General features: G+C 36.5%; 1 protein-coding gene and 1 long non-coding RNA gene across 9 annotated transcripts; one reads left to right on the forward strand and one right to left on the reverse strand.

Moving 5' to 3' along the window:
- The first annotated feature begins 3 nt into the window (after positions 1–3).
- On the forward strand, positions 4–6,515 carry LOC310908218. Its single transcript, XR_014589814.1, has 3 exons — positions 4–123; positions 1,908–2,035; positions 6,432–6,515. It is a non-coding gene; the product is annotated as an uncharacterized lncRNA (long non-coding RNA).
- Positions 3,498–27,149, reverse strand: IQUB (IQ motif and ubiquitin domain containing). 8 transcript variants are annotated; one of them, XM_083859029.1, is made up of 12 exons: positions 26,423–26,525; positions 26,038–26,204; positions 24,781–24,918; positions 24,498–24,673; positions 24,097–24,252; positions 21,961–22,171; positions 18,061–18,236; positions 13,577–13,747; positions 11,999–12,175; positions 10,372–10,620; positions 9,765–9,950; positions 3,498–3,792 (listed from the first exon to the last, which is right to left on the reverse strand). In XM_083859029.1, the coding sequence occupies exons 2-12, from the start codon at positions 26,168–26,170 to the stop codon at positions 3,667–3,669; spliced, it is 1,899 nt and encodes a 632-aa protein (XP_083715155.1). In that variant the 5' UTR covers positions 26,171–26,204; positions 26,423–26,525; the 3' UTR covers positions 3,498–3,666. The 8 variants fall into 8 exon arrangements, with proteins under 8 accessions (XP_083715155.1, XP_083715157.1, XP_083715153.1 ...); XM_083859031.1 differs by lacking the exon at positions 3,498–3,792 and adding an exon at positions 3,801–4,432; XM_083859027.1 differs by lacking the exons at positions 3,498–3,792; positions 26,423–26,525 and adding exons at positions 7,222–7,391; positions 27,038–27,149.
- Positions 27,150–27,622: the final 473 nt, after the last annotated feature.

Here is a 27,622-nt window from a genome sequence, read left to right on the forward strand (position 1 = left end):
CTGCTGGCGGCCGGATTCAGCCAGGCTGCGGGTGACGCTGCTCTCCAACAGCAGGGGGACATCTCAAAACATGAACTTCCTTCACTTGAACTCGGGAGTTTCTCCTGTTTTGAATACTTTCAGGTTTGCGATTTAAGCAGCTTGTAAAAATTTCTGCAGTGAAAGCATTGTCAGTTTCCTGTAACCTTCAAGTGCAAGGGAGAGTCATGAAGTCCGTCCAAACTCCTGCCCTGTGCAGGCTGATAACAGTTATATAACTTCAAAATGGAGTTTACAGAGAAGTTTTCTGTTCTGCACAAAATATATTCTGCAGAACTTCTATCTTCTTCCCTTGCTACACATTATCATGTCCCTCAGCTTAGTTTTTTCACATGTATTGAGATTTAGCGTCACACATTTGGGTGTTGACAGGTTTGAAATCTGCAACAAACTGCAGATTTCAGGAAGAAGGAAGAGAGAGAGAAAATGGCACGTTCAGAGCCTCTGAAACACAGAATTGTTAAACTGTCTTTTGCGTGGAGCAATGCTATCCCAGAAATCAAAAATATCGAAAGTCGGGGGCAAATTAAAATCACTTCAGAATGTGACATGACTTCAGTATTTCACAAGTCTCATGTAAGATCAAAATAGTCTCAGAAAATTCCTTCATGCCCGGAAGCAAATTGCTCTGGCGCACTTCTCTGTGCCTGCCAAACACTGAGCGGTTTCTGCGCCTTGTGACTGCATTCGGCACCAGCAGCCTCGGCACGTGTTTGGCTCTGGGCACAATTGCCTCCTCACCGTCAGAGCAGGATGTTAGAGAGCATACAACACAGAAGTTCTGAGTTCTGTTAAAATGAGTTGTGATAAGGGAAAAACAAGGAAGCACAATGAAAATTGTACAAGAAGACACAAATAGAGGTCAGAAGACATGCACATCTAAATCTGAGCACACGTAGCCAGATCAGTTAAATCCATTTGCCTTGAATCACAGTATATTCTTATAGTCTGGTTCCCTAATATAAGGCAATTTGTTTGTCAACTCAATCTGAAATCAGATTTCTCAGAAACAAAATAATTTTAAGGGTAGCAATGAAACAATGTTCCTTTTCTTCTCCATGTTACCTTTACATAACACAGAATTTAACTTTTTAACTGTACTTTTTCCTCTTCTCCTCAGAGGTATATTAGAAATCCTATCTGTTCCCTTTAACAAGCCAGTGTTTTTTTGTCTATTTAAGGGTGTACAGGTAAGACAGCAAACCAGACGTCAAAGACAGAGGAAGAAACAGAAGCACCTAGACATAATAAAGGAATTGTAGAATCTCCAACAAAACTCAGTTTTGCAGAAGGACAATATTTGATACACTAATCAGTTGCAAAAACATCACCCTAGGCCCTGGGTCAGACGCACAAATAGTCTGCAGCTCCGGTCACATTCAGAATACCCAGCTGGGTTCATAAATCAGTGGTTTATTGAATGCAGCCTATATATTTCTTTGGGATTGCCGATGACAAATGCAGTTACTTGAGAATATATAGCATTAACAATATGACTGCAATCACAGCTTTAATTTCCTGGGTCAATATTCAGCATAACTGACGACCCAAGACTTACCAAAAGGCATCCTTTTTGTGGGGGGCCTAGAAAGACAAGCCTGTCAATCTGTCCCTTAAAATTCTGTGTCAAATTCTCCTCCCCCATTGAGGTAAAAAGTTGAGTTACATTTTATACCTTATTAACCACTATTATGCAAAGTGCTGTCAGTGGGACTGTGGTGAAACCTTCCTTTCTGTGTAGTTGCATTGTATGAAATATTTCCAGGTAGGAGGTGCATTGGTTTGTACAGGACATTTCTGGGCAACAAGCAGAACCCAGCCACGTGGTTTCTACTCTCACTTCCTGTTCCTTCCCATGGTCTGGCAAGACAAACCACAGGACCCCGCCCAGGCGCTGGACGTGCTCCAGTCACCGTCAGCCCCGTCACACACACTGACCTTTGCCTTCTCTTCTCGGCTCTGTGCTTCCAACACACACCAGCGAGATGCACAGTTGGTGGGTATACTCTGTACTCTGCCTTACAGAAACACCCTTAAAACTTCCTGAAACACAACCAGATTGTTTTTCTCTCAGATTACCATATCACTTAAGAACAAACTTTTAACTGAAAACAAACTGACTTTTGCTGTTTAATATTTCTCCAGAAACCACAGTTTGGGAACAACTGAAATGAAGAAAGCTTTGAAAAAAGAGGAACGAGAAGAACCTATTGAGTGGGATTTTAATTTGCTTCACTAAGTAAATTTAGCTCATATCTGCATATATTTTCTTCTTTTTTCCTTCACTCCTAAAAATAGTGGTTTTTTGCCAAGTGATAAGAAAAAAATAATCTATTTCAAAGAGATTTTATTATTTTCTTTCATTTAATTAATATTAGACAAGATCAAAGTGGTTTTTTTATCTGCAAGCAGGAACCTAAATCCAGAATTTTATTAATATGTGTCAGTATACACAAAAGTACACACAGTTTACTGTTGCATTTCCACAGGGCTTATTCCTTGAAAATTCATATATGATCTTTAATACAGGCTCAGAACCACTTTATTTATGAAGATATTTTTAAATGCAACATAGATTCAAAATACTGAAAATCAAACTTCTGTAAAATCATTATAAAATGGCAATGAAGAACAAAATATTTCCATTACCATGCATCCCTGTTTAACAACAATAATTTTATTAAGAACAGCTATAATATTAAATACTCTGTACTTACAATCTTCTTCAATCCATTTCTGTGGATTTTTACATGCTTTCTTTTACAATTGTATGTCTACCATGTATCATCTGTATTTCTTATCCTGCTGAAGTTGAAAGATGGGAGTCATAAAAAAATAATTGGAGAGAAAAGATCAAGTCTACCTATGTAGTAGGTACCAAGAACCCTAATGTCTTTTGCTAATGAACTGCTTTTAAACAAACAAACAAACAAGCAAACAAACAAATCCTCATCGAAATTCTCAGCTTCAGAATTCTACATTCCTGATGCAAAAAATTTGGATTCAAAAAGAAGTGTGAATTTAGGCCTGCAAGACATGCCAGGGATGACTGTTGTAATAAGGACAATTGACAGTACAAGATAAGCTAGGAGAACTATCTACATATGGATGACAAAAATAACTCCCATCCATTTGGCATACCAATTTCGTCCTTAGGCAACAAGTTTGTAATATAGTAACATGGTACTACAGCAGCATATTAAAGAACTTCTCCCAGCTTAGCTAATAGACATATTTAAATTTAGGCTCTTTAAAAATAAATAATAATTTAAAGAACTCAAGACATGGATGATTTTGGTTTTTATCTCAGTTATTACTAGTATAATTTCCTATTGAAAAAGTATTTTCCATATGCCAAATAAGAGTCAGCAACTACTTTGCTACCCTCATGTATTTAATTTAAAATCCTGGTTTATCACTGTTTACAAACATTTTATTATCTAAGAAGAAACATAATACTTTGCTCATTGGGACATCTTTTTGGGGTAAGGAGGTAGAGAAAACAATTATTCTGAGTTCTTCTTCCTTTGAGATATGAATAGGGAAATTTACATCCTGAAAAAAGCATGGATTTTCCTCTTGAGAGTGGGGAGGCAAAACACATGTGTTTCCTTGCCAATTACCATACTAATCACTTGTGCATATGGGATGAAAGCTAGACCCTTTCCCTCTGGAAATGAATTGGCAGAGGTCTTGGAGGTGGGGAGAAGGCAAATTTTGATTCATGCTCCAAAACTCCTGCTCAGAAGAGTCCTGTGAGATAAGAGAAGTTTGTTATTGGCCTTGTGTCTCTGCTAGTAGAGAAAGAACCATACACGCCATATGAGCTGATCCCCTTTGTTTGGGAGTGAGAGTCTTTGGGAAAGAACTGAGTCAATCCCAGCATCTCTCATCACCCCTTCAGGAATGTTTCAGGAATATGGATTCCTCATGATCTCAAGCTCTAAGCTACAATTTAAGAGATGTGATAAGCTTATCACTTCAGCCACTTACAAAGAAGTGAATGTTAGAATTTCACCTCACATTCTATTATTTGAAGAGGTACTGCCACTTTGCAGTCATTTTTTCTGATTATCCTGGAAGGATCTATGCCCCAAAAGGCCTTTTTTACCAACAGATTCTAAAACCATCTTTTGAGTAACTCTCTGAAATACAAGCAGAGATGATCAGCTATGCTTTTAAGGAATTTACTCGGTTCTATTAGAAACTGACCTTTTAGCTGAACAATTTTCTTTTCCTGATAAAATGCAATGACTTCTCCTAGAAATGCAGTATCTTTACTCTGACTGATATTTTCAGTCCGCTTTCCCAGTATTCTCCACTGTCTGATACAGAGAACATTTTTATTCTTCATAGTTGTCCATTACAATTTTTTATATCATATACAAGCTACCTAAACAGGTGAAACAATACAATAACTATTCGAGAACATTTTAAATTAATTTTTTATCTAAATGGAATGCAATTATAAATGCTATGAGCAAAAAATGGTTAAAAAGTAATTGGTTTTAAATTCAGTAACGATATCAACAAAAAATTTATAATAATTAAAATTAGGAACCAAAGACCACTAACATGAAGAATTTTATGCTAATTTCAATTATGATACATTTTTAAATATATATATATACTATTTTAACTATATTGGTTTTACTTGGCTTTGCCCTAACAAATAACTCGGCTATCCAAAGTATTAAAAATACTTTTTCTATCTTGCAACAGCTCACTTTCCATACAACATGTTTTCTAAAATTTTCCATTTTTGTGCTTTCAAATGCCATTTTTGGACACTGATTTGAAGGACAACATTAGTTAGAAGACACTTACTTTGTGAAAAAGCATGTTCCAAATATTTGTCAGCATCCAAGTCACTATACTTCCAGCACAAATTTTGAACTATTTACACAGAAGTTTTCAGTGTGACTAAATGACACTGCCAGGAAAAGCTAATGATGGTGGTGAATGGAGCTTCCATCCAGCTGGCACACAGACACCAGCGGTGCTCCCCAGGGCTCAGCACTGGAGCCAGTCCAACGTCCACTGCCAGACCAATGTCTTTACCAATGATCTGGATGAGGGGATCCAGGGTACCTCAGTCAGTTTGCAGACAGCAAGCTGGGCAGGAGTGTTGATCTGACGGAGGGTAGGAAGGCTCTGCAGAGGGATCTGGACAGGCTGGATTGATAGGCCAAGGGCAATGGTATGAGGTTCAATAAAGAAAAGTGCTGAGTCCTGCCCTTTTGTCACAACAGCTCCAGGCAGCTCCACTGGCAGGGAGCAGGGTGGCTGGAAAACTGCCCAGTGGAAAAGGACCTGGGGCGTGCTGGTCAATGACTGAGTATCAGCCAGCTTGTGCCCAGGTAGCCAAGAAGGTTGATGGCATCCTGGCCTGAAATAGTGTGGCCAGCAGGACTAAAGCAGGGATTGTCCCCTCTGTACTCAGCACTGGTGAGGTCACACCTCAAATGCTGTTCATGATGAAGCTGCACCTCAAATACAGTTTTGGGCCTCTCATTCAAGAAAGAGATTGAGGTGCTGGAGCATGTCCAGAGAAGGGCAATGAAGCTAGTGAACAGACTAGAGAGACAAGAGAAGATGGCCTCAAGTTGCACCAAAAGAGATTTATGTTGGATAATAGGAAAAAAAATTTACTTGAAAGAGTAGTCAAACATGGGAAGAGACTGCGCAGGGGAGTGGTGGAGTCACCACACCTGGAGACATTTAAAAGCCACATAGATGTGGATCTTAGAGACACAGTTAAATGGTGGACTTGGCAGTGTCAGGTTAATAGTTGGACTCGATCTTAAAGGTCCTCACAACCTAAGTGATTCTAAGATTCCAGAAACATCCAATATCACCTCACATTGAAATCAATGGACTTCCGGCTTTTCACATTTGTTTGAACTATTTGCTTACTTTTTATTTAAATTGTCCTTCTGGAGTTGCAAATTACCTTTTTAAAAATATGTTCAAGAAGAAAGGAAACAAATTTATAAAGAGGCAGGTACCTATCTATGTGACTCATTGCCATTCAACCCATAATTTACTTCAAAACTCCTTTTATCACCCTGGGGGAAATTCAGACATAGCAGCCATTCCTATCTTAAGGCTCAGATGTCAGAAAGCACATAAGTCAGCTGGAATGCTCATGAGCTGCAATTCTACAATTAGTTCAGTACTGAACTAAAATCCAGAATTTAACTAAAATTAAACTAAAACTCTGAATTTAATGGTGAAATCAATGGAAAGGTTCCAGTGATGTTAAAATGCACTGGTCAGCCAGGTACTCGTTCTGCAGTTCATGTTCTGTTGAGGGAGTCACTTCAGTTTTCAGCTGTTTGCTGCCAAATATGTGTTTATGTCTCTTTGTAAATGCTACTGCTTTTTCCTAGGTAGTTTCATCTGTCAGAGCAAAAGGCTGGGTCAAAACTACATCTATAATAGAGGTTTCAAGAAGAACCCTGCAACTTTCTGTTGGATTTCTGAATTTACATCATATCATGTTTTTCTCTGTAACTATGATCAAACAAGCTTTTTTAGTTATGGGGAGAATTTACTTCTTGAAATAATACACTCTTCAAAAATAAACATATTTCAAACAGCCTGAAATGTGTATTTCAAATGATGATATTTATAATACTCAAATTATAATAATTATAGTAATTTCAACATCTCAGATACAATAATTACATGCTGGCACTCCAACTGTGACCATCTAGATGAGCTACAAAATGTAAAGTTGTTCTTTTGCACAAATGTTTGCAGGGCAAAGCAGCTCTATCTGGAAAACTGTATCTATTCTGTTGTTCTGTAAGAATCCAGGGGGTTTCTGTCTTATATGCTTAAGACAAGAAATGTAAATTTAATACAGTGCTACAGTATTAATTTTCTAATTAAAGAGTGACAAAAAATTAACAGAATTTGCCCAACAGGAATATTACACTACATACCGAATGTTCCAAGCAATGCAGGAATACACAGGAAAAATAATCATTGCTCTAAAAACTGAGAATTTACAAAGTTCTTTATCAACATTTTATTTTTTAAAAATGAGGTTACAAAACTTGAAATGCAGTTAAATCAACTGATTGAGATCAAGTTATTTTATCCTTAGAAGTTTATTTTGATCTGTGTAGTACAATTAGGATATTGATGAAAAAGTATACTTCTTTAAAACCTAGGAATTTAGTTCACTTCTTTAACTTTAAAGAACTATGTTTTTTGTAGGAATTTGCATTAGGCTGATGGTTACTTCTATGCAAAACTGATGACATCACAGGAATCTGAGAAAAGTAGTTTTTTGCCCGGATATGCTTTTGTTCTATTCTGTAAATAAATGCACCTTCGTAAGTCTGAAAATTAAAACAAATTAAAATCCAATAAATACAATTAAAATAACTAAAAATACATGTGTTGTTTCATATTTTAGACATTATAAACATTAGGACATACTTTAGACATTGTAGATAGTGACCCTTTAATAAACTAAGATCACTTATTTGTATATATATTTAATAAAATATTTTGTAGTTCTATAGTAATGTCTTATGGCCCAGTAGTGAAAATTTCTCCTTGTGAAATATTAGTCATGTTTTAAAACCAGAGTAACTGGTTTTATCTATTCAAGGTAAAATTTATTTATTTCTTTATTTCAGGTGAGAACATTTGTACTTATATTTGAAAATTAAATAACGCAGTGCTTAGATAACAGCATTTGCAAGGTGAAGACTGTAGGGGCATTCCTACATCCTATTGATAAGAATCAGAGTCATTATTTTAAACTAATCATGGCAGTAAATTTTTTGCAGCATTTCAGTCAGCACTTGCATGCAGTGGTGACATCTTCCCAAATTCCTAGTTATTAGTAGTAGTTTGGATGATGGAATAAATAACCAGAATATTTAATTGAAAAAACCTTTGGCTATTGCTGTAGTCATCACTTTGAATAACTGCTATTAAATAAAATCACTATGAATAATTGCTATTAAATAAATGGCTTAAGAGGCCTTTTTTGTTTCAGTAAATGAAAAACAATGATTCAACTTGCAGTATTCTATCTTTGCCTCATTTTCCTTTTTTCACACTCATTTTTGTTTGAAGAAGAAATGTTGAGTCCTCACTACAACTGATTCACTTCTATATTTGTTGCAAGAGCTAAAGAAAAGATCTCACGGCTTTTATGTAGGTTTGTGTAGCTTACCTGTTCTGACCTAACTCCCCCGTCCACTGAAGCTAATCAATTAAAAGACATTTTTGGCTATGACATCCCGACTCACGCCATCAAAGCAGAGAAGAGCGCAATCAGGATCTTTGCCTGTTGTAATGCTGGTAACAGAAATTTATGGATGCTGAGGAGCATGACTAGGTTCAGATTGTCTCAATAGCACTCTTGACTTGCAGTGAGTGAAAGGAGTCAATAAAGGGATTTCCAGCTTGAAACCCATTTTACCTGCTAAAGCTAAAGCTCACATAAATGTGTCTGCTTGAAGACACAAGCTGGGTACTCACACAAAAAATACAATGGATTACGGAATTCCTTTTGCCATTAGAATTCCCTGATATATTTAATCCATAAAGCAATACTTTAAAGAGAGTAATTAATTTGTTCTGTCTCTTTAGTTTGCTCTTAAGACTTCCAAAAAGAAGAGCAATATATAAGAGCTGAAGCTCCATTTCTGATGCACATATATTGTGTTTAAAATGGAATTAAGGACACTCTGAACAGAAGAACACTAGGCAACAATGACTGCAGATCACTACTTGCATAAATCAATAACCTGGAGCTGAAAGGCTTAATAAACCATTATTAAGTGCAGGACAAACACAGCTAACAGGATTCTCCTGTGCCTCACAAAACTAAATACTCTTTCCATCTCCTGTGCCTTGCAAAACTAAATACTCTTGTCCATTTTTTTAATAGTACAGATGCAATCATTTAAATATCCACAATGAGCCAATTTAAACATGGACAAATGTACGACTAAATTTGCCCCAACAATTAATATATGATGTTCAGTGGAGAGATATTTCATAGACTGCCATGTTTAGATATGGAACTGGGGGGGATTGGTGTAAAAAACCAGTTTTGATGAAGAGTTTAACACAGTCCTAAGTGGTTTTAACTCAGAAGAGAAATTACGTTTTTTTTGCTTAAATGCAAACTATAAGGTTACATTGTAAGGGATACTTAGCTGACATTTACGTAGGAAAGTAGTGACAAATTTTATGCCAAATAGATAAGTCATAGACAAGGAACCATTCTTCTATTTGATGAAATTTAAAAGACAAGAAACTAATGAGTCTGGAGCATGTGCAAGAGCATGGGCACACAACCGTCAAGTATTTATGGTTAGTCTTCAGTGTGCTTTTCATCCAGGCTAGCTCTTGTCTGATCTGATCTGATCTGATCTGATCTGAAGAAGAGCACACGCATGGCACTGTTCTCAGCAGGCAGCATGGATGAGGCCACTCAGCTTCTTGCATTACAGGAGAGAGAATAAGGCAAGACAGAGATCAGGTACATGGAATGAGCTGTTCATGCCAGATGCCTTCTGGATTAGTGTCCATTTTGTTTAATAGTACAGATGCAATCATTTAAATAATCACAATGAGCCAATTTAAATATGGACAAGTGTAACAACTAAATTTGGCGCAACATAATTAGTCACGGGATTCTATTAAAAATAACACAAATAATGTAAAAATTAAAGCCCATTGAAATTTACCTTCTGAAGGTTACAGATTTTCAGATGTGCATCTGCCTCCTCTTTAGTGAGGAGAATAGTGTTCCATGGAGACCACTCATGCTGCTTATCCCACCTGACCATAACCAAATCATACAGGTCACTGCAGGCACTGAGAGCTGACTGGCAGTTCCATATGTTCTCAATCAGGTACTGCAGATCTGGAAGCTGAAATAAAAAGCAGGGTTAAAAAGGAAGAAGCATGTTTCATTCTACAAGTCTTGCACCCATGTAAAAATGTAAATAAAGTTTTGGGTAAAAAAAATATTTCTATGCACATGCCATACAATCACTTGGTTAAAGAGCATCTTAACATGCACATTTACTTTTTGCATAGTTGTTGGAACATCTGATTGTTTGACCTATCAGCTAGACTTATTTAGTGTATAGCTTGCAAACCACTTTTAAAAGTACACCTATGCCTCAAGAGCTTAAGGGCTGCTTCTTTATGGTGTGGAACATCACATATCACGGGAAGAAGCTGTAGCTTTTAGCCCATTTCTCAACCTGTCAACAACATACACAAAATAAAGGACATACAGTCAAAGCCACTGCTTACTATGAGTAACAATGCTCTTTCCAACAGTACCTGAACTAAGAAAACAATTTTACTATCATCCTGATAATCAACTTCAGACTTTCTGAGATTTTCTAGTATAAGCCTGTACTTCAAATATGCTTCTCGTTTCCGAGCTTCATTATCAAGCTGGTAACACGAGCGACATCTGCCAATGGTGCGGGAATTTGCAGGAATGAGAAACTCATGAGGTGCTAAGTACTTTTCACAGCTATGACAGAAGTAAACATTTTTATAAAGCTTCGAGGGATCTTGTGGAACCTAAAAATGAAAAAAAAGAACAAAACAAAAACCATGTTAATTTACTACAGGGTATCTTTGTGTTACTTCTATGTCACTCTGTCAGGATACGTCTTCTGTATCTTCATGCAAGTATTTTAATATGTAAAAGCTGGAAGTATTTATTTTAAAATACCCAATAAAGTGTTGTGATTTTTCTTTGATAGGATACCAAGACTCACTGTATTTGCTAAAATCAGTTATATAAATCAATCAATTCATTTTTAAGCTATATGAAGATCCTAAACATTATGTTCCAGTGCTCTTCCTGGTGCTTTTATATATGCAGATTGTCAGTTATTCTGGAAAGATGACAACACAGAGAAAATAGAAACCAAATTCTCTGCGTTTGATTTTTCATGTAGAATCTGGCCTTTATGGCCAAGATAAAACCCTAGATTATGGGCATATTAATATTTTGGCATAAGAATTCAAAATCATCAGACCCACACGTCCAGAAACAATGCAGGAAAAAAATAGACTAAACTTGACAGTGACGTCCTCATCTCCATATTCTTTCATGAGTTCTGGTAAGAATGTAAATGTAAATGTAATGTAAAGACTGTGCAGAGGGACCAAGTCTGTAACTGGATACTTTGAGTAGTCTGATAATCTTCAGTCTCTGCTAATAAACCAAGTGCAAAATTAACTGTTAGTTGGTTCTAAATCTAATATCTGCATCTAAATCTGACAGATTCTCTACTCCTGAAATAACACTGACCACTGTATGAGGAATGCTCTTCTGACAGATGCCAAACAAACCTTGCTACTTAGAGCAGCAACATATGATAGTGAATCATATTTTTATTTGTAATCTGTAGTCAGAAAAGAAAAACACACAAACTAACTACATCTGCTTTACACACAGTAGCAACTGATTTTACAACAGAAGGCTGGATCAGGTTTTGATTAGGTGCAAGCTCACTAGACATTGACATGAGCAATGCCGTTTTCTGGATGTGTGGTACGCTGCCTCTTGACCAGGAGAGAAAACACAGCCTCCTCTCTCAGTATATTGGAACCACTTTACTATTATATTTTACTGATGCCATCTCATAAGATCTACCATTTAAAACTTTCAGATATTTTATTTCAGACACGAATCTTGGGCGCTCTCAGTGCTGCCAGCCACTTGTCAGGTGCTTATAAATCACCTCTATGCCCCACGCTTCCTAATACACAGTCCTTCCTAAGGACTACATAAATTTGTGGGAAGCCTATGTACTTGCTACATTTTACTTCCTGAGGAAGTCCTCCACCAATTCTACAGCAACATGTAAAATAAAGCTTTCAATGTTTTCCATCCCTCTTCTCTTTAATTCAATGGCCACTATGTCAGGCTGCAAAATAAGAATAATACCTTAAGTAACCCAGCAACTCTGGGGTTAAACTCTGGAATTTTGATATATTGAAGAAATAATGTACAAATTCTTTTCCTCAGTCCTTCCAAGTTGCATTCTTTCACCTCTCTTGACATAAGATCAACTTCCCTGTCAATTAATGCCACTATTTCCTCTGTTAATTTACATTCATGTTCCTGGGGGAAAAAAAAAAAAAAAAGGAGAAAAAGGAAACTAAACTGTGTAACAATACAGAAGCAAACAAACAAAATCATTCAGTGAGACATGAAAGTGAACTATGGATTCTATGCCCATTACCATTCATTACCATTCATGTTCATGTAAGAACATGTTCACAGAAGAACTTGTTAGTAACTCAGGGAAAAAATCTCCAATGAAACTAGAACTACAAAAGTCAGAATGCTTACAGATTCTGTTTTAAGGAGCCTGTATATATATACACCAAAGCTGTGAGGAACTGTAAGCCTGGAAGCACTAAAAGATGCTTAGCAGAGGTACTCAACAAGTGCAAAATTTTAAGTCTTCAAAAGCCCAAAGAAATACTTCCCTCAGAAGCTTCCTTTGGCTATGAGATTGGAGGTGTAATATGGATGGGTTTAAAAAAAATGCCACATGAAAACCGAAAAAATCGACCACACAAAAGGCATGGGGGACTTTGACAATATGCCTGCAAATTAGTCACTTCAGTATTTGAAATGCTGAGCAGAGGATTCTCCAGAGACACATAAGAGTTCAGTGATTTCTCAGGTAAAAGAGAGTGCTATTTTACAGAAATTCACTTGTTCACTACAGCAATATCGACTTGTATTAAGATGGGCCAGAGTTCATAAACCAGAAATGCTCTCAATGCCATAGTGACTTCAAACAAATACTGGCACTACTCAAACAAACAGCAAGATGCTTGTTTGTTTTAATTAAAACCAGGAAACAGCATTCTATTCTAGGCTGATGTCAACAGTATCATCCTGAAAGGACCTTGAAACTCATTCTTTTTGTACATGAATAAATAAATAAAACCAATATGAAAGACTAAAAAAAAAAAATGCAACCAGCTTCTAATTCATTGGAAACACTAGCAGCAACAGTGGGGGTGGGGAGTCAGGGGCAAAGAGAAGAAAAAAATCCATATTTGCTACCCATAAAACTGGCAATCCAAATCAATAGATAGAAAAGGTTCTAAACAGATATTTCAAAGAACTGAGAAAAAATAAATGCTAATCACCACACATATCCCTGCCACGGCTCTCATAAGGTTGATATTAAGTAGTAAACTAAACTTTGGACTAAAATTGTATTATGTATTAATATACAAAGAAGTGTAAAACCATGGGATTAAAATTCTAACACAACCTGAAGACAAATATGCACATGATAAAGTGAAATATGAATTTAGAGTGTATCTGGAATGTAAATTACACTCACACACCAGGTAATACATGAGGTTCTCTAGCTGCCAGCCCACCATCATGGCACTTGTCTGCCAGCAGCAGCACTGCTTAAGTGTCAACATAATTAAATCACAGCATCTTTGGAAAGTACAACTTCAAGATAAACATAAATAGAAAATGAAACCTTACCTTCACTGTACATTTGAGTGTTAACAGCACAGATATTCTCTCATCTTTTGGGATGTCCTTTGTGCTAATGCTCTGGTAGATTTCAAGTAGTTCCTTGCCACGGAGACTGTTTTTTGTATCCATTTCAGTGATTTTTCCATCAAATGCTTTCCACCTCCTAGGTTTTGCACACTTCAGAAACAATTTGTAGAACTCTGAGCTATTAAAATCTGACCACCAGCTGAACAATTGCATTATGTTACATCAAGTTTCATCAGAGCAAATAGGGACTTAACGTTAATGCTTGACTAATGCAAAAGGCTAATTCTATTGCCAGTAGTGATACAGCACCTTTTCCACCAAAGCATTCAATTGCACACTTTATTTAAAACTGCAGGTCATAACAATTTCGACTTACAGGATATTAAAAGCAAATAATATTCTCCTATAGGGATATGCTCTACTTCTTCTAAGTGAATTTACTGACAGTAGTGTTAGAATATATTTGCTCTGTATTTCACTTTGCAGTCATAAATCCCTTCAAACTATCAGTAAAAATCAATAGGTCTGTTGACTGTGTAAAGATTGCAAATTTAAGACCTTACTGCAGTAAAAAATATCTCCAGGGAACTGTTCTATTTATACTAGTTGAAGAGAAGGATAGAAGGAATACACTTTGTCAGAGCTAGGGCAAGGTACGTGTTTACAGTTTATCAGATACTTCACCTAGCTTCTTGCTTGCTAACTTAACCATATGCCATAGGCCTTATGCTTCAATTATCTCTTTGCACATCTTTAACTTTTATAGACAGTAAGTTACATGATGTCACCTGCCACATATGGTCTGAAAAGTATAACCATTTTCTTCTTTCCAGAAGACTGGTTTTGGTTGCAAATCACACTGTTACATAAGGAGACAGGTATCCAATTCCAATAGAAAAAGAGTTTTCAAAAGTCTCTACCTATCATTACTTAACTCCATTTCCTTTTCTTAATGGGGAGAGGTATTTGAAATCTCTTTCTGTGTATTAATTATTCTCTCTCACTATATTTGGAACTTAAGTGTTCACTAACACTCACAAACTTCACCTTGCAGTCTCAGTGTGACCTAAAAACAGCAACACTTTGTGTAGCATTCACATGCCTAGTAGTTTTCTGGACATGACCCCAGAATTGACACAATCATTATTTTGATGCAATAGACTTGATATGGTGATAAGTAATCAAAATATCAAGAATATTAGATAGCTAGAAGAGATATGATTAGTTATGATTAGTTATCACCACAATCAAAACAGACTTTTCTTCACTTTAAAATAAATAAAGTAAAAAAAAGAAAGATAAAATAATTTTTAAAATTATTTAACATCAAATTAATGACATTTAATTACATTATCAGTGGGGGTAGAACTCTAATTAAAGGAGATATGTGACCAGAGGTCACATTTCAGAACCAAAACTGAGAAATGCAATAGCAAAACCAGACATTACCTAAAAAAACCCCCAAAACAATCAACTCTTAACTACTTGGTGAAATCTTTGAATTTCTGCAAAACTAGAACAAGGCAATTTTTTCTCTGTCATAAATAGGGAGCATTCTACTGTATCTTCATTTTGTTTCACTATCTTTGTACAATATTAGAAATTCTTAAAAAAAAACCCAAAACAAAAAACTCCCCAAACTTTGCAAACAATAAAATTCAGACCGACTTAGGTCTATCATGTTGTCAATCCTCTGTATGTTGGACTGGGACAAACCACTGTTTTCCATGTCGTAGTTAATTTAGTACCTACATTTGATCCTCTCCAAGGAAATCACTTATAATAACAGAGAAAGGTCATTTGCTTATGCTAGAAAGAATCAATGGCCAGAGTAGACCCTAGGAAACATTAGATTCTTCTGATAATTTGCAAACCCAGTAAGTGCAAGCAGTCTTGGTATCCCATTCTGCAAATGACCCTTAATACAGACCAATTGTTTTATTATAATTAATTCTTCAAAAATATATCTGTAACTTTTGTACTTTTTTTTTACTGCCTTATCATAGCTAGGTATTACATTAAAGCATTTTAAAATGAAAAAAAAAATGCAGCTTTTTATAGAAAAAAGGAAGAATCAAAAGTTCTCTGATTTCAGGACTATTTTTCTGTACTCCAGACTGACATGAGAAAAACTAAAACTTTGAGATTTTCTGCCAGCTTTCTCTTGTCTTTTAGTCTGCTGGCAGTGCTGTGGAATTTACAATAATCCTGTTATCTGTATTACTTCAGAAAGCAAGGCTACTACAACTACACTCTGCTGCCAATGCATGAAAGCAGAAAAAGCGCCTGAGGTGAGAAACACACCACCACAGACAGAGAGAAAAACGTAAGTATAATAAAAAAAAATCAGTAGGATGTCTGCAGAATTAATACAAAGCATGAAAGGTATGAACTGAGTGACAGTTAATAATTACACAAATTTCTTTAAGTAAGTATGGTTGCTGTATAAAAGCTTAATCAAATACTTCCTCTCTAATGTACAAATGCTGAAGAAGAACAAGTTCAGCATAAAGAAGAACCCTATAGAACACAGTGCACACACAACCAGTATCTACCTTCATAAGAGCACACATGCCTGTGGAGGTACATGCTTAAAGGAGCAAAGAAGGGAACAAAGGTTTCCATGGAGAAGTAAGATTCATACCACATTGGCTACTGCAGCTTGCAGTCTTCATATGTGAAAGATGTTATTCCAGCTTTAACTGGCAAGTGTCGAGATCAACATTGCCAGCTTGAAGTTCAAGAAAAAAATAAATAATCTCTAATCAAGCACTCAACAGTAAATTTCATACTGTAATTTAAAGTGCTTAAATTGCACTGTAACAGTCATAGCAAACCATCCACCTAATTTTGAGATTTACAAAACTTTACTTAGTTCATCTTTTTCTCTGAGTTAGAGCTATCAATGTCAACATTTTAGAACAACACTCAAAATCCTACAGCTGACATGATAAAAAAACATGAAAAGTTGCACTAGCTCAGAAGCTCAATAGATTTTAAAATTAAAAAGATTACAGTCTTTTTAATGAAAAACATAATTTATACATTTAAAATATGAATAAATAAATTATTAGTAACTGCTTCAGGAGAATGTCCACTGTTTGGAAAGACAAAATATCTGTTGTCTCTGATGTGTCTCCTGATTCTCCAAACATCAACTGTCACTGAGAGTTCTTGTGCTGAAGAACATTTTGCTTCTGATTCTAGATGTAAAAAAACTGCACAGCTTGTCAGGATATATGCTTGAAGTAACCTGTACAGGTAGGATGCTGGAAATCAGTCCTTATGGGAAAAGTAATGACCAAGTGAGAAATATTTTGCTTTGACTGTTCCAGGCTTCTTTTTCTTAGAAGGTAACAGAAAAGATTGTAAGTATTAGAAGCAAACATTAAACATAGAAATAATTCAAGGCTCTGAAAATATTCCTAATTATTTGGTTTTCTGGGTTTTTTTCATTCTTGAAAGCAGTAAGACAGAAAACAGTCATACCACAGCAATAAATGTGGTAACACTTCCACCGACATTTCAGATAAGCAATTTTTTCATGATGAGAAATGTAATACATTTTATCAAATCACATTTAGAATACAGTTCCCCTGCATCTGTAATAAAAAGAATGAATAGTCTCTTTTGGACAAAACTGCCATTTTTACTATTGATCACTAAACAGTAAAAATTTTAAAATGATAATTTAAAAAATAGCTAAAAAACATTTCTGTTGCAGTATTTCTTATCATAATCATGTCACATACTTTAAATAAAAAATAAACTATTAAGTAAAATAGTTTATTTTTTATTTTAAATAAAAATAAATTATTACTTTTTTCCAATGGCTGGACGTCTACCTAAAAGGACAAGGCTTTTTATATTTTACATTATCATACCACTGAATCTAATGCCATTTAAAATTATCTTTGTGAATGAAAAAATTCTCATATTTTTTTATAAAGATTGAAGAACACTTACCTTAAATACCATCCCCAAGATTATACCAGAATGAAGTCTCAAGTTCTAATGGAACTAAAGTTAGTAATTTAATAACTGAGTTTAAGATCAGGTTCAAACTCTTCTTTATAGATGAAAACAGAGTAAATGCTTTCTTTAAGACAGACATATGATGACCAGAGGCCTATGGTCATTTGGGAAATCAATGACAAATTTACTTCCTGAAGGATATTTGTTTTATTGTAATTTATTATATTTATTTTTTATATTTTTATAGTTAAGTGCCTTAATGATGAACTGTTCAACCTTCAATTGATCTGACATCTATGAAATTCTCAGCTTAGAAAACAAAATTTACTGAAGTGTATTGACGTGAATAACCACATAATTTGGGTATTTATAACATTAGCATTCACATGATTAACTGCTAAAAAGTACAGAAGTTAATTTTTGTACTTTGCAGGTGTATTTTCTGCTCATGTACTTTGCTATTCTTTATGATCAGCCTAAATACTGACCTTACCCAGAAGGTGCAGTATTGCTTTTTGTTGATTCTCCACGTTGGCATCTAGTTTGTGCATCCCAATGCAAGCAATGAGCTGTGTCTCTTCTTCCAGAAGTGCACAAAGTGCTGCCTTTCTTTCAGCTCCAGTAAGAGTTCTGTTAATTCGCTCAGTCTCTTCCTGCATCCATACTGCAATAACAAATATTTGGGGTATTTCTTACAAGATGCTTTCCAGAAAAAATTCTGCTTTCATATTTAAGAAACAATATAATTGACTTTTCTTTCAATACTCACTAAAAGCCAGTTTCCGTTTTAGGGAATTGATGGTTTTGGCTATTTTCAATACATGCAAGATGGCCTAGAAATGAATGTAAATCATACAGATGTTCTGTGAGAGTTATGTGTGTGTTCATCAATTCCAGACTGCCAATTTGTACTCCAAACTCAAAGATGAGTAGGAGAAAAAGAAGCTCTATGTGAGAAAAAAAAAATTAGCTCCTGTGGAAATGCATGATGAAATGGCTGCATCTTACTGTGGTACCACTGGTACTCAGTGCTGAGAATATTTCTGCTTCTCCTTGCATAAATGAGTAAAATCTAAAGAAGCTTGAAGTCCTCCAAAAGCAAGATAAAACTTGACTGACAGTCACATTTAGCACTCCAGGTCTTACACTGGATACTGCAGTGGTATCACCTTTTGCCATCCAAGGCAGATGAATATACATTATTACCTCAACAGTCATTGCTTTACTCTCCCTTTCCTCTTCTACAAGATAACCCTCCAAGTGGATGAAAGTGGCCACAGAAGAAGCCACAAGATGGTCAAGACAGCAACACCTGGATCAGTACATACTGTATAAGAATCTCACCCCCAACACTTATGCTGGTGATATGCGGCTTTAGAGAAATCTGCTTGTAAAATCAAACTGTGTTTACTGCCTTTGCATATCCTGTAACAATTCCTGGCTTCTCTGAAGAGTCTGATGCAGTTCAAATACCTCTGGAGTTTTGTAGAGAATTTTATAAGATCCAAAACTTCAACATTCTTGAATAATACCTCAAAGAGTTGTTATCATCCCAGAACAGTTATGCAAAAGAAAAGCCAGTAAAAGAAAACCATCCAACATGTGATGCACTGAAAAAGCCTGTAACATTCTGGATCAGGTAAGATTAGAGGCAGGAGGAGGGAAAGGAGGAAAGCTTATTTTCTGCCTGTGGCTTCTTATCTACAATACCTTATGTTTTCAATTTTTAAATATTTCGATTCATTTCCTTAAGGCTCTTCAAACTGTAATATGACAGCTGTCTGACAAGTTCTGAGAACCCCAAGATATATTTTAAATAAAGCCAATTCAGCAAACAACAGCATTATATTATAGCATTATAGAATTAATTTACATAAAGCTTTTTTTTTGCCTGGAGCGGGCAGCAACTTCTAAGGTGGAGCTGATAAATACAGTGAGCAATTTTAAACTTTCAGAAAGGAAGAAGATGTCACTCACCATGGATACTCACCTCTTGATTCCCCATTTACATGCAACCAAGTTAAAACACTTCTCTCAGATTATTTGTTCTATAGGCAGAGATTTTACCCACTACAATTTTTATTCCAGTGTTTTTAAAGTAAAATAGTTCATACTCTTCAAATAAATAATAAATACCTATCAGACATGCTGAATATATAGATAGATCTCATTTGCACTATATAGTCAACAGGCAAGTTTTTGTACCACCAGGAATTGCTTGTACTGGGTGACCCTGTAATAGTAACCCTGTTGTGATTGCAGCAATAACCTTCACAGATCCCTGGAGGACAATAGTCTCATTCTATTACTGTCACAATGATTTAGCTTGTATAAACTGTTGGCACTATAAGAATGCAAAATTGTTTCACATGCAGGTAGGAAAAAAACCCCAACTTCCTAGAATCATTAAGCTCTATCAAAATGAAGAGCATGACTGCAAATCTCTATGTAGAGAAGCAACAAGTCAACACCAGTTAACAAAAACTAAACCATGAGATTGATAGCCGATCATTATTTTTAACAAAATATTTTTTAAAAATATTTCAAATACTGGAATTTGTTCTGTTCTGAAGTGGCACGTATTTTTTTCAGGTTGCCTAGATGTGAAATTCCTGAACATTCTTGACTGAAAGTTTTATTATTTATGAATCCAAAGTCATTAAATTAAGCAAGAGACATTTGCATAACCATAAGTTTCAAATCTAAAAATATCATGAAGATCAGCACTCTTCCATAACTTAAACTGAACTTAGTTGTTTCTGCTGGAAGCAAGACTTTTCATACTTGAAAAAAAATAAAAATAATAATTTTAAAAAATAATAAAAAAAAAAGGGAAAAGGATCATACATCTGATAGCACACTAGTCTGGAAAATATTGCAGAAAATAGTAAAATTCTCATAACTGGCATGGAAAAAAAGTACTATTTGAGTACCTTGGCTTTTGATTACTTAGTGAAATACACCTTTAAAAGGGCTTGACTTGGGAAGTCAAAAGCAAACTTTCTACAAAGAAAAAGAAGGGGGGTAGACAATCCCAAACAAACCACAAATATCATGAAGATATCATTCCAACAACTGCAAAGTTCAAGACAAGCAATAATTTTTACATTTGTCACGAACAGTGATATTTATAAATCATTTATTAATTCAGACAAAGCAATTTGTTCAATGCCACACGAAGTATGACAGCATTAAAGGATCAGTGTATAACTTGGGAATTCTTGAATCGTGATCCTAAGCTCTTATGAATAACACATGCCACCAAATTTATGCTCAGTTTACCACTGAAGAAAGAGCAAAGATGGTTTAAGGTAGGGCAGGTGGCTTTGTAATGAAGTAGGTAATCTGTGGGACAACAATACCCAAACTGTCAAAGAGCTATACCATAAAGCACTACAGCCTAGATAACATAAGAGCTGTTACAAGTCACAGTACAAACCTCTGGCTTTAAAAGAGACATTGCAAACCAAAATTTGTCTTGTTTCATTATATGCTGGTACAAGCATACAGCTTTTGACTGTTTCTATTTTTCCAAAAGGACATACTCTAAATTTTTTGTTCAATTTGCATCATTAGATTCTTGTAAGGTTTTATGTCAATTATCTCCATTATTCACATTATTTTTCTGGAAAAGTTTAGAGATGTTTGCCTGTATTAGACATCATCTACGCCAAGAACAAGAAATGTATGACTTTCAAAATGCAGAAGTCCTAAGCAATTTTTAAAGTTTTGACAACAGAGTTTTGTGAAACACAGAATGAACTAGAAAGGAGAAAAAACATCAGTAGAGGACAGCCAAGACAAAAGAAATAACTTCTGTCATATGTTGTAAAATTCTGTACAAAAATTTAATTCATTACAGAAAAGTCAGTAGCAAATGATGAATTATGGATCTTAACACTAATTTCTTCACAGAATTGTTCTCAGCATCTTAAATGTAAAGTGAAAGATAAAAGTAACTCTGATCTAATAAAACCTCTTTTTGTTCTTCTAGCTGACCTTAACTTTAGACATAAATAAAAAAATGGTAATAAAACTGCCAAATAGCACTATTCTACCAGCCAGTTATTTCCAAAAAAGATGTACTGGTTTTGGTTGCAATCGAGTTAATTTTTAGTCATCCAACATCCTTGGATGTTGTGTTACCAACATCCACTGCTTGTAAAGCTGTTTAGTTATTGTTGAACAGTGCTTCCAGAGCATCAAGGCCTTCTTTCTGTTTCTATTAATACATGAAGGCAAAATAATTATGTTAAAATGAAACAAATTCCACTGTAAAATGGAAAAAAATATGGAAGTATCTATAAAAACACATAAACCCCCTAAGTTTGTTTTAAACAAACTGTATTATTTTGTTGCTTTGAGAATATCTCTTTAAGAAAACTTACATTCCAAGTCATGGTACAGTAGCTCAAAGTCTTCTTTTGTTTTAGGGTTCAGTTTTTTCTCATACTCCCTCCTCAATTTATCTTCTTTCTCCTTTTTTTTCTGTAATTCTTCTTGTGCCTCCAATGCCAGCCTTAACCTCCTTTGCTCCTTCAGATTTTGTACTAAATTTATAGCATGCCAACGACGGAAATATTTCTGTAATACTATTACCTATATTTGATACAATACCAAAGAATTATTAATTTAAAACAAAACAACATAGTATTTTTTAGCATAGTATTTTTTTTAACTGTTCTTTTCTCCAGCTCCCTAACTACATTTTCTAAGATTTTTTTTTGTAGTGAAACTAATTTAAATGTTACAAAATCAGTCATGTACTATTAGTTTAAGCACTAGTATGATTACTCAGTTAGGTAACTGCAGGAATTTAACCAGTGAGTACAGTGGATAAAATAGGTTCAAATAATCAAATCAAACTATAAACTACATTTAAATATCTATTTTTCTTTTTCAAATCTCCCCTTAAAATGTCTTTTGCCATGTACTGTTTTTGTTCTTTTCCTTATCTTACTACCAATTTACAGAGTGGGAATGTAGACACATTTCTTTTATATTTCTAGTTACAAAAATCAACACATAGACACAAAATCAACTGCATTTTATTTGTGAACAAATAATGAAAGTGAAATTACTAATGCAGTTTTGACAGAAATGAAAAAAGAAAATTAAATCATTGACCTTTTCAAGCTGTGGCAATTGAGGACTAGGGAAATGTCTACAGTATGTTAAGGGAGGACACGGCAAAAGCCTCACCTTTTTCTGGCAGAGTTAGCACTTGCACTACAAGTAGTTTAGGCAGATCAATACCATGAGATACTAAGGATTGTTCAGCATTGAAAGCTATCAAGCACAAAATCATACTAATACACTGTCTCTGGTAATATCTTAATGTAAAACTTCTCTTGATTCTATCTTCAAATAGTATTTCAATATGGACCAGTACTGCACTGTGCAAATCCATGAACATGAATCAACACTAAGCTGACATCTCTCCACTGTGCATCATAAATTACCTATAAATATACTACAGATTTCAATAAGTGTCACTAAAGACTACTTTACATATTGATATTCCTGAGGAAATTACTCCCTACTTGGATTCCACTTCTACAAGATGCTCATTGCTGTCAGCTAAAGCTGACCGATTTAAGAAGTTCTTACAAGAAAACTTCTACGCAGAAAATGTCAAAGATCTTGCCAACCATGTCAATATAATTACCAATACAATTATTCTCTTTAGACACTTGGGGAATCAACTATTTCTCCATCCAGCTGGATTCAGATTGTCTATTTGCAGCAATTAAATTAATAACTACAGCACTTACAAAGCAGCACCTCACCTAACACAGTTTAGGGTATACTTGAGTTAAATGTGCAGTCACAGAATACGTGGTTTCCAAAAAGAAGTGTGAAACGCCTAAATGGCATCCTCTGCACAATGAATATGCAGAAACTGTAATCTGAATTGCCTTAATGAGGCAACTCAGTGCACCAGAAAACCCCATAGACCCACAGACCCACTGCCTGCATTTGAACAGCCCATTTCCACCTTAGTGCCAAAGCAGGGAGCTTGAACAGAATCCAAAACAGATCAGTTTGCCCAAGGTAACCTCTTAAGTCTGATAAAAAACCCAACCAAAAGGACAAAAAAACCCTCAAAAGTTGAATGCAGATCTCCTCAATCCTAACCCAATATCCCACCTATTTCGGGCCATATGTTAAGCATGTAGCTTAGATTCTTCCAAAGAGATCACGAGAATGTTGTCGGAACAAGCCTGTTTTAAACCTTAATGCTCTCTTAATCCTTAATGCTCTACATGGAAACTTAACTGTCACTGTGAGACCGAAAACAATAAATTCAGAATTCTTAATATTTAAGAGATTGCAAGGTATCAAATGTCACTAAAACCACAGAGCAAACACACACTTCCCCTGTATCTGAAAGATGACAGAAGAAGACATTTTACAGTTCACATTTAAATTCAGTCTTTGAACACTCTGAACACTCACTGAATATTCAGATAACATTCACAATATGTTATTTAACAGATAGTTTCAAACAGAGAAGAACTTACTGCTTCAAGTCTACGTTTATGGTACTCCTCTGCTGTAAAGTACTTTCCAGGAGTTATTAGTTTGTCAGTCATATTTGATACATAAAGGCCAATTTTAGTCATCTGTGTCGATGTTGTATTTCTTGTTTGTTGTAGCTTATTTTTTTCCACAACCGTCTGGGGAAAAAATGCACATCAGATGAGAAGAAAATACACAGAGATTTTTTTTTTCCCCCATTACAGTAAGTGGCAAAATTAGCTATTTGCAATAAGAATCCCAAGACTAATGATATTTATCCACTAAATACTTTCATTTGCACATTTATCTCAGATTTAAGGCCTCTTTCCTATCAAAAATACTGTCAGCATTCTATTCCATTTGACAAAAACAACATTCTAAAAAGACATAACAAAGCCTTTACCTGTGTTTCCTTACAAAATAACTGAATTCCTTTGTCAGGTCGTTTTTTGGGTTTTGTTTGTGATCCTGCATTATGAAATTCCACTCCTGTTGACACGTTCCTAAATCCACCCAGAAAAGGTTTATTATAAGTAGGTCTTTCAATTTTTACAACTACGTCTTGAAATGAATCTGAACCTGTTAAAATGCAAGTTCCAAAATATAAATATTGTTTATTTCAGTAACACATCTAGATTAGACCATAATTATAAATTTATTGATAAACATGCAAAAACAGCATTTACCTGTTTGTACACTGACAGTTATGACATCAGGCATGTGGTAATCTGGTTGAATGACTTCTCCAAGAAAATATTCCTGATCCTCGGAGTGGTCAGTCTCAGACCCAGTCTCAAGTGTTTCATTATCCTCAATCATGCTTGCTAAAAATAAAACCAAAATTCACTCCTGAGAAGCTTCTCAAAACAAATAAACAACTCTTTCAAGTTTACTCCGGGATGATTTTATTATAAAACTGCCAAACAGCATGAACATAATTTTTTCAACTATAAAGACAATCTATTTGAAAGCTGAAATAGTATTATCATACAATTTTAAAGGCAATATGTAATGTAATAGTGTCACCACATAAAGACATTCCTAGCCAGCTACTTCAAATGAGAGCAGATGAATGCAGCCCAGCCAAGAGGAAAGTAGTCAACAAGTCCATACTAGGAATTGTTATTCAGTGTGCTCAGGTGCTGAACAGGATATGCTCCTTCTGCTCTGAGAACTAAGAAAATGGGGTCCTGTATTGGGAAGAGGAAATGACTGAAGACATCCAGAACACTGAACAACAGGTACAGGAAATGATGGAGCATTTGGGGGACTGCAGGAGAAAGACAAGGATAAAGGGTGGCAGGTAAGTTACAGGGGAATCTAAGAAAGGTAAAATAGTAAGGTGATTTCTATAATATTGGCTAAATTTAATTTCACAGAATCACAGAATGATTAGGTTGGAAAGGACCTTCAAGATCATCAAGTCCAACCCCTGCCCTAACATCCCAACTAAACCATAGCACCAAATGCCACATCCAGTCTTTTTTTAAACACGTCCAGGGGTGGTGATTCCACCACCTCCCCGGGCAGACCCTTCCAGTACTTTATCACTCTTTCCCTAAAAAACCTTTTCCTAATATTTAAATGCACATACAAAATATGTATACCTACTCGTATACATTTCTGGAAATAAGGATCATTCCATCTAGAAATGACTACTACAGTTTGAGATAAAGAATACATTTCTTAACTTTGGAGTATGTTTCATGTGAGAATTTAAAAAGTTACTGCAGGACCAAATCCCAGCAAGTATAAACAGAATGAGGGTGTGTGGAGGTGCAAGAAGCTATAACCAAATTGAAGAAAAAAGTATCTCTTTAAACCATTCATGCCCAACATTTTAACAACTTCTTTAACTGTCTCTGTCTCATTTGCTGTATTCTCTGGTAGTACTGAATTTTGAGGAGACTGCTGGTCCCAGTCCTCCTCTGACTGTGCAGTACCTGTAGATTCTGGAAGCAGAGGTTGCTCTGCTGGATCCTCAGCCTCTCCGACTGCTTGTCCTTGTGAGGATGCAGGTGATTGCTCTGACCCTTCTGATGGAACAACTTCAAAGCTCTCTGATGCATCTTCCATTTCTTAAAGCATTAGTTGCATGCTTTTAACCTTTCTGCAAGAATAATCACAGGATCTACTATAAGTTGCATACTGCACACTTCTACTACAAGAATTATGGGTAACTTACTGAAAAGCTTTTCCTGTATTTACTCCCTAAAGGCCTATTGAGAACAGCATGCGATCCTTGCTTCCACCAAACAGAAAGCACTTTTGGCTGGCGTTTACTAAATGCAATACTCCAAGGCAGGTAGCCGGCACAGTTCTTTTTACCTCTTGTTTTCTGCCTATAGAACAAAGGTCCAAGGTCCAAGGAGTTATTACCCACAGACAGCACACCTTTATGGTTTTCCGCGTTGCCACCGAAATGACCCGGGCTGGAAGAGTCCTAAGCCCATATCCCTCAAGAGAAATCCACAATCAAACCCGCCCGACCCGGGACTCAACTCCCTGCGGGAGCCCGGGGACACCAAACCGCCCGGGCAGGCGAACGGCGCCCGTCACGGTGCGCTCCGGGGCGGGACCCCGCGCCCTCCCGGCCCGGCCCCGCGGCACCTCCCGGCCCGGCCCGGCCCCGCTCCAGGCGGGCGCTGCTGTCCCGGCGGCGGCGCGGTAACCACGGCAACCGGCCCGAGGCCCGGGAGCCCGAGCCTGCGCACTGGGGAGCGGGGCCGGGCCGGGCCGGGCCGACTGAAATCGTACCGGGGACGAGAAGGGCCAGCAAGAGAGGGGAGGGGAGGGGAAGGGGTGCGAAAGGACGAGCAACTCCCCCGGTTCCCTCCAGCCGCAGCACTGCAGGAACCCGGGCCTGGCGCGGCCCCAGTGCCGGCACACCCGCAGTGCCCGTCCCTGCGCTGTGACCCGAGCAGGCCGATGATGAGCTCTTACCAGCCCATAGCGGCACTAATGTACGAAAACACTGTTTTTCCTTATATCCTTATGCTGTCGATAGTAGCAGAAGTTGTACTAAACCCCCAGAGCTGTTGGATATCGAGAAGGGGTGTTGTGTGTGTGTGGGCAGCCTTGGTGCTGCACACCGTCACTGCCGGGCTGGGCGGCGCTGCCTGCCCGGGACACGGGTTGTGCTCAATAGTGCTGTTCTTTCTCCCTGGAGGGTACCTGGTGTGGGCACTGAGGCTACTAAGTGGACATTAAAGACATGTAAACCAGGACGAAAACCACATGAAACTGAATTTCCTGTGTTTGAGGTGCCATTTCTGACACAACTCCTGCAGATGTTTTCAGCATGCTACAAGAAAACGGCCACAGCGCTCAACTTTCGGATGTGAAATACAGAGTTCTGTGTTGCAATTCCAGGAGAATCCTGAAAAAGTTAAATGGATACTCAATAATTTTATGCCATGATCATTGTTACCATGTGTCCCAGACATTGTGTGGCACTTGAAACTGGGCCTGCTTCTCATTACCACTGCTAATGCTGTTTATTCTAAAACTGTCTGAACTCCCAGAATA

The sequence above is a fragment of the Zosterops lateralis genome (assembly GCF_965231275.1).
Source record: "Zosterops lateralis genome assembly, chromosome: 4".
NCBI lineage: Eukaryota > Metazoa > Chordata > Aves > Passeriformes > Zosteropidae > Zosterops > Zosterops lateralis.

Bases quoted from the DNA above. Each gene is read 5' to 3' on its own strand.
- IQUB (XM_083859027.1), bottom strand. From the start codon at position 26,170: ATGGAAGATGCATCAGAGAGCTTTGAAGTTGTTCCATCAGAAGGGTCA. The intron at 22,172-24,096 runs GTAAGTTCTTCT...TATCAAATATAG, and splicing joins ATAAACGTAGACTTGAAGCA to GTAATAGTATTACAGAAATA. The intron at 10,621-11,998 runs GTATTATTCTTA...TTTCATTTTTAG, and splicing joins GAGTTGCTGGGTTACTTAAG to GTTCCACAAGATCCCTCGAA.